General features: G+C 43.1%; 2 protein-coding genes across 6 annotated transcripts in view; one reads left to right on the top strand and one right to left on the bottom strand.

The window, feature by feature from the left end:
* Window positions 1–4,142, top strand: part of GRSF1 (G-rich RNA sequence binding factor 1) — a 48,237-nt gene extending 44,095 nt beyond the window's left edge. The window contains exon 10 of the mRNA XM_025215955.1: window positions 3,948–4,142. The gene's annotated coding sequence lies outside the window, so the exon portion shown is untranslated. The remainder of the gene's footprint in view (window positions 1–3,947) is intronic.
* The window catches only part of RUFY3 (RUN and FYVE domain containing 3), a 79,153-nt gene that overhangs the window by 9,365 nt on the left and 61,691 nt on the right, over window positions 1–8,097 (bottom strand). For all 5 annotated transcript variants that reach the window (XM_025215947.1, XM_025215948.1, XM_006033981.3 and 2 more), the window contains 2 exons: window positions 5,927–6,050; window positions 3,608–3,678 (listed from right to left, as the gene is read on the bottom strand). In XM_025215947.1, coding sequence (XP_025071732.1) covers window positions 3,608–3,678; window positions 5,927–6,050 — 195 coding nt within the window. The remainder of the gene's footprint in view (window positions 1–3,607; window positions 3,679–5,926; window positions 6,051–8,097) is intronic.

The raw sequence follows: 8,097 nt of genomic DNA on the forward strand, positions 1-8,097 counted from the left end.
AGACTCTGTACACACACACACACACACACACACACACACACACACACACACACTATGTAATGTACACTACACAAACGCATGTAAACCGGGACAAAAATATTTTTTTTAAAATCAAATTAATGAATACTGTAGATCAGCAGTTCTGAACCTTTTTCAGTCGACGTACCCCTTGGTCTCAGAGTGAGAATTCACGTACCCCCTTTCAATGGGAAATTAATTTTTTTAGGCCCTTCGACCTGTTAGACAATGTATAAAATATCTCACGTACCCCCTGATGAGGCTTCACATACTTCCTGGGGGTACATGTACCCCCCATTCAGAACCGCTGCTGTAGATGTTTGCATTTTCTAACAAAAATTTGGTATTTTTCTGGTTCAGAGATGGCACAACCCCTTGCTGAAAGGAGTACTTCCAGGGACAATGGGAGGGACTTCTGGTGGCAAAGGTCAGGCATTACGGGCAGGACTTCGGTCAAGGGGCAGGGCTACCCATGTGGCCCTCGACAGCTTGCCAAAACTTAGTAAGTGGCCCTCCACCCAAAATAATTGCCCGCTCCTGCTCTAGAAAGAGAAAGCGAAGAAAATGAGGTAAGATTGTAGAAGCTATTTCTTGCTTATAGAGCTGCGGAGATACAGCAGACACAAAGATGACTGACTGCCCATCTTCGTTAGGTAGGAGAACTGTCAAACTGGAAAACCTTGAGTGGAACCCTGCCCTCTGAAAGGATGGTTGGGGGTGTGAAATAAGCATGTAGCCTTGTGACCCTCTTGTATGAGGTAGACTTCAATTTAAAAATCCAAAGCTAATGTAAAAAAAGGAAACCAAGTTCCTCCCCTGGCCTCAAGACCTCTCCCAAATTCCCAAAGTGTACACAATTCTCACTCTGCACCTTAAAGTGAACTCCTTCTATGTATTCCAGGTTGCTATTTAACTGAAGAAAGCTCAGCACTCTACCATGACACTTTAGAAGTGAAGTGCATGGATTTAGCGTACTATGGGTAGCTGTTCAACAGCTGTAAGTAATTCTAACGTACTGAATCTCAACCAGGATCCCATGGCACTTTGGGGTGCCTTTGAAATCCTTTTAAGGGTGTCACGGGATGCCACAACATGAGCACTGTTAGGTGTGCAAACATGATTCCCGCTTTTTTTAGTGTCGGGTTTTTTTTTTTTGACACTGGGATCTTCCGGTGTCAAATTCTGACACCACGTTGCAAATTAGCAGTGTGGCAAACAAGTGCACATGCACCTATGCGGTTTGCAGCACCTTAAACAGCTTTGAAGCGCTGCAAACTGCACTTGCACACTTGTCTGGACACACCTAAGAGATTTAAGCTAGGAGAATCTATAGTGTTAACAATATTCTAACCTGTGGTCTTTTCATAGTCTTTAAAAAAAGAAAAATTGCTCTTTTAGTTTTCTTGTAGTAAAAAAAAAAAAAAAAAAAGAATTAAAACTAAGAGCTGACATTTTCCAAGGGGTGCCTTGAGTCTACAAAGGTTGAGAACCACTGTTCTAGGGCCTTGCTGACACACAAGAGTTGAACTGAATAAAGTAAAATTAGTTTAGAAATCAATTTAACAAAATGAGTGTAACTGCTTTGTATAAAGTCAAATAAAAAGACTGTCATCTTTATTTAGCATGCATCTTTATGGACTCATATTAAATAGATACAAGATATCATAGCCAATAGACCAAAAGAGCAAGTTATGGAAATGGGGGATCTCTCCCTAAAGTAGATGTGTACCCGAGATTCTCCCATTGGGAGGCTATAGTAGACTCTCATAAGCACATTGGACAGGTCTGCACCCTCTGCTATACTATGTCATTCAAAAGTGATCTCAGCCTGGGGCACAGATCAATGCCCATACTGGGCAGACATGTTGATGGAAAACTACCACTTTTTTTTTTTTTTTTACAATTTCTGTGTTCCAGATCAAATTAGCCAAATCAGTTCCAAATCATATTGACTGAGCAGAACTCAATTGTTCCAAAAATCGTATCAACTGAGCAAGCAGAACTCAATTGTTCTAGACACCACGCATAGTGCTACCAGAAGGATAAATTAGTGCAGATTTTTTTTTTAATGTCCTATGCGGAGGCAGAACAGAACCAGAAGAGGTTCAACATAGAGAAATGCAAAGTGCTGCATCTGGGAAGGAAGAACCCCCAGCTCACCTACAGGCTGGGCATCACTAACCTGACCAGCACTACAAATTCAAAGAATCTGGGGCTAACAATAGGCCCCAGCATGAATATGAGCCGGCAGTACGGCGCTATAGCCACTAGGGCCAATAAAACTCTGGCATGCATCAATCGATGCATCTCTAGTAAAACCACAGAAGTGATTTTCCCGCTTTACTCAACATTGGTGCAGCTGCAGCTGGAGTATTGCATCCAGTTCTGGGCGTCACACTTCAATAAGGACGTGCTAAAGCTCGAGAGGGTCCAGAGAAGGGCCACCCGCATGATCAAGCCATACAAGGCAAGCCATACAAGGAGAGACTGAGGGAACTTGGACTCTTCAGTCTAAAGAAAAAAAGGCTGAGAGGGGACCTGATTGCGGCTTACCACTATATCAGAAGCGTACATCAGGGGCTCAGTGAACAACTGTTCACCAGGGTACCCTGGAGGAAAGCTAGAAATAACGGCCACAAACTCCTGGAAGATAGTTTGAGGTTGAACATTAGGAAAAACTTCTTCACAACTAGGGTGTCCAGACTATGGAACAAGCTCCCCCCAGAGGTGGTGCAATCATCTACAGTACAGGTCTTCAAGAGAAGACTGGATGGTCACCTGGCTGGGGTCACCGGACCCCAGACGTCTTTCCTGCTCATGCAGTGGGTTGGACCCAATGATCCTATGATTCTATGCTTGCCTGGCAAGGGAAACACCATGACCATTGAGGAGGTCTTCCTAGTTGCACCCAAGGAAGACTGCTATCCTGGCACGGGGATAGTACGTGCCAAGGTAATGTATAGTAAACCTCCCACTTAGCTGCTGAAGTGGGAAGATCTCGGCTTTATGCCCACTTTATGGAGAGGGGAGACTTCCCTAGCTTGCTCCTGGGGCCTTAAGGCTGAGGGCAAGTGAAACTCCAGGGCATCCAAACCTCAAGCCTCTGGGCTTGGGCCTGCAAGTAGGATGTTCACCAAAGGTTCTGGAAACATCTGAAGCCCCAGATGGGGGTGGAGGATGTTTGCCAGTAGTAGGGCCACTTATGGTTCTGGACTGAGTTATGGATTTGGAATTTGGTTTGGCTAATAAATAAATACGGAATTTATTTATTTATTTTATTTAAATTAAGTGGCTGGGGAAATAACATGACCATGATGGTGGCAGGGGGAATACCCTGACTGAGGTAATGCAACTAAAATGGCACTGTGTAGTGGTGGGCTGCACCCTTGTCTGCTTGCAGACAGGACTCCTTACAAAAGCCTCATGGGGAAGCAGGAAGTGAGGGAGGTTCCCCAATTTTTATTGTCCTGATCTCTAATGCCTCTAACAGAAAGCAGACAAAACTGCTTCTTGGATTACAAAGGAGAATAAAATAAGGAAGAACCAGGAAACAAAAAACTTAGGGAAGGAGATACTTTTCAATACATACTTGTTTGGTAAAACTGCATTTTCGTCTTTTACCAGTCTGCCATTTTCCTCCTGGGCTTTATGTTTTCCCTCCTGCCAAAAAGGAGAACATATTTACTGGTCAAATCCAAATTTTACCAGCTCCACCATAGATTTTACATTTGCACACTGTCTGGGCTATTTGGTGAGGATTCTCAAAAGTGTTTAAACAACTTTTGGGAAGTGCAAGTCTCATTTGATTTTCCTCGGAATGTGTACTCTTCAGCTACTTTTGATAATCCCATCCTTTGATATTATGGACTAAAGTAGCACTTGACCACCAGTCTAAGCACATTAACCAGCTGCTTGCCTTCTTTCTGCAGGGACCAGAACACAACTGAAAGATATCCCAACTGAGCTAGAATTGAACAGAATTCATTATCGTCTCCACCTGCTGGAGAGGAGAAACCCTACACTACTACCTGGATTGGCATGGCAGAAACTGGAAGTGCAAACATTACTGTACAGACTTATTTAAAATGTATTGATGAAATAAAAGCATAACCCCAGCCACATAATACTGCATTGTTATGACTAAGACAATAAGCTTATCTAAACCAGTGATGGAGCGAGTTTTAAGAGTCCTGGTAGCAGAACCCATGCCTATGGGGACTGTAAGAAATGTCAAGCAAAATTTGAACTGATCCTAAATGTGACCCTGCCATAGATATGAGATAGAACATATTAGTGTTGTGCTGAAGATGCAAATGCCTGATCTTCTGACCCTGTCCATTCTACAAGCAGAGATGGACAACTTCATGAAGAAAAAAAAGGACATCAAACCTCCCTCTCCTAATAAAGTGACAAAGTACTGTTGTTATTCAGTGCCTTATATTAGAGAATGCTTGTGCTTAAATTAATTGTCATTGTGAGCCAGTCAATGAAAGCTTCACTGTGATACTGACAAGACGGATCTAACAATATTCAAACCAATGGCTTTATATTGAGGAATAATTAATGTAAGTAAACTATTGATCACTTCTTGACCTCTCGTGAACTAAGATCGAGTGTAGGAAGTACCTGAGGCCCTGCACTAAAGAGTCTGGGATGGAGGATGCTTGTCTGTAGTATCTGGGGGCATCCAAACCCCAAGACCTCTGGGCCTAGGCCTGCATATAGGATGGCTACCAATGGACTTGGGAGTATCTGAAGTCCCAGGGTGATAGGCCTGGGATGGAGGATGCTCGCCGGTTGTAGTGACATACATCATGTTCAGAATGATTGAGTCTGCCTGCTTAATTGATCTGATTTTTGGAATGACTGAATTCTGCTCAATCAATATGATTTGGAACCAGTTTGGCTAATTTAACCTGGAACACGAAATATATGATAAAAGACTGAAAAAAAAAAAAAACCCAGTCGAGTTTGGGACACAGTGGCCAAAATGTTAAAAGGCTGGTCACAACTTATTCAGGAAAGACACAGAAGTGTCTAAGGTTTGTTTGGTAAAGCTAAATGGGACTAACATGTAGTTTTGAACATTCATTTTTGGGGCGTGGGGCAGACCTGACAAGAGGTAACTCCTGTGACCTTGCTCTCCAAAGTAGCGTTATAGTCATCTGCTAATAATTTCAATACTATACAACACATATTGGTCATATGCAAAGATCCTGTATGTGTGTGCGCACATGCATGCACACACAACTATTTTGCATATTAGCTGAAGAGGGCAATTGCAACAGATTTGGATGCTGACAACTTTTAAGCAGCTGCTTAAGCTGCAATATGCATACCTTAACAGGTAACTTTATTTAAAAAAATGCTTACTATTAAATAATATTGCTTTTAAACATTTTTAAAAATTTGCTCTTTTATACATCCAAAAAGCAGCAGCTATACCTAATTTCTGCTACTTCAGAATGTCAGGACTGGAATTTCCTGTTATCCTGATGAACAGTTTTTTAAGTGCATTGTACTTAATCAGATATAGCACTCAGAGTACCTTGCATATTACTGTGTGTTCTTCTTTAATAAAGCTGAAGTACAGTCACCTTCAAGATTCCGTCAATTATCAGGTAGGGAAGGATATGCTCTCTTATTAATTGCTGAAATTATTGCTTTTAAAATATATTTTTCAGGATCATACTGAAGAAAAAAACATTGATTTTGTAGTGTGAGAGAATGAAGTACAAAAAAAAAAAAAAAAAAGGGCTTTCCTATCTGACACAGCTGATGTGGGTAGAAGTTAAGTGAGGCATGATGGCAATGCATACACAGTCATATGAAGTACAAGGCAGGACAACAGATAAAATTAAACCATGTTTAAACATGAACAAACAAGAGTCACCAAAAGTGACACTACCGTTTTTACTTCAGTCTTCTGGCAGCCTTTGCCTTGGACTAAAGTGCTTTTGCTTTCTTGGATACCGTGATGGGTATGTGACCATCTGTGCCTTTTCCGTTTCAATTCCAGTTCAAGATGGTTGCTACAGTATAACAAGATAGAGTTAGGATCTGGTTTTAAAGTGATCAAATGCACAGCAATTAGAATGACTTAGTTTGCCTTCTTTTTATGTTAAAACCATTAATCCCCACTAAAAGAACTGCATTTCTGAATGATAAATTATTCCAGGTTTATCAGGCCTGAATCTGCATGCTAGATCTATAGTCCAGTCTACCTTAATTTTGTAAATTATGCACCTGTTCACAGCTCCCTGAGGATTAAGAGCCATGGCTAGTACTACAATAATTATTTGTTTAAAAACAAATTAAAACTGAATATGAAATCAAAAGCAAAACCCTCAACCAGTTCCTAGAGCCACCTTTAATGTTCTTCTTATCACATTCAGTACTATCCATAACATCCTTTCCTGCTGTTAGAGCCACCAAGTTCTAGGATACAGGCCCTCTTCAGTGAGAATGCCCTGCTGCACGTCCCTGGGTGTTCAAGTCCAGGAACTGTTAAGCCAGAGTGTCTTACAGCTGGTCTCAGTGCTATGGCACTAGTGGGGTGCGATTTGATCTCAGGTAACAGAAGTTAGATATGGTTTGCAGATATGATATAAACACAATTAAATGTAGCATAATACCCTACTTACTTGAATTCAAAACTCTCCCCTGCTTCCTCTGGAGTCAGCATGGGGAGAAAAAAAAGCCTTGTATTGAATCTGAGTATCTTCCCAGAGCAGGCAGTGGCTTAACTCCAGCTTTGGCCATGGGTTTAGGGCTGAAGTCAGAGCTGAGCTGCTGCCTACCTCAGGCTGCAATACCTTGTTTGCTGGAGAAAGGGGCACATAGCCCAGGGGAACCGCAGCCTGCCCCTCCCTTACCCTGTCCCCAGTGCCTGTACCTCATCTCCCCCATCCCCAGCCTATCCCTGTTCCCCAAGCCATCCCCTCTGCCCTGTACCTTCTGCTCCAGTCCCTGGGCCTCAACCGAACCAGGACAGAGACTGCTACCACTTCTCCCATCCTGGGCTAGGCTGGGGTCATGCTACTTCTGACTGCCCTGGAAGACCAGGCACACAGACAGGCTTGCTAACCTAGTGAGGAGAGCTAAGTTTGCTGGGGGATGGAAACCAAAGCCCTGAGGTAAGTGAGGAAGTGTGGGTGACCTGGAGGAAGGACAAGCAGGAGTGAGTAACAGGGGAGTCCTGCTCATTTTTCCTGAGAAATCAGGGCAATCAGCTAGTTACCTTAGGTGCCTGTACACGAATGCACCGAACCTGGGAAACAAGCAAAAAAATTGGAAGCCCTTGCACAGTCATGGAACTATGATGCGACTGGAATAACAGAGACTTGGTAGGATAGCTCGCATAACTGGAGCATTGTATGGATAGTTATAAACTGTTCAAGAAGGACAGGTAGGGGAGAAAAGAAGGAGAGTTGCACTTTATGTTAACGAGCTGTATGATTGCTCAAAGCTCCAGTATAAAAGTGGAGATAAGCCTGTTGAAAGTCTTTGGGTTAGGATCAGAGGAGAGAACAATGAGGGTGATGGGTCTGCTTATAGACCACCATACCAGGAGGATGAGACTTTCTTCAAACAGCTAGCAGATGTTTCCCTGATCACAAGCCCTGGTTCACATGAAGGACTTCAATCACCCTGACATCTGCTGGGAGGGCAATACTGCAGTACGCAAGCTATCCAGAAAGTTTTTGGAGAGTATTCCTGGCACAAGTGCTGGAGCAGCCAACTAGAGGCCATACTCTTCTCACTAGGAGGGTAGTAAAACACTGGAACAGGTTACCAGAGAGGTTAAGCCTCTATCCTTGGAGATTTTTAGGGCCCAGCTAGACAAAGTCTTGGCTGGGATGATCTAGTTGGGGATTGTCTTGCTTTGAGCAGGGGGTTGCACTAGATGACATCCTGAGGTACATTCCAACCCTAATTTTCTATGATTTTAACAGAGCTGCACCAGAAGGTAATGTGGAAGGGGGCAGACATATGGGAACAGGTGGCAGGGGTCAGGCACTGGCATGGTGGGAGCAGGCTGCAGGGGGTAGAGGCAGGGAGTGGATGGCAAACACAGGC

This window comes from Alligator sinensis, unplaced genomic scaffold (assembly GCF_000455745.1).
Source record: "Alligator sinensis unplaced genomic scaffold, ASM45574v1 scaffold1546_1, whole genome shotgun sequence".
NCBI lineage: Eukaryota > Metazoa > Chordata > Crocodylia > Alligatoridae > Alligator > Alligator sinensis.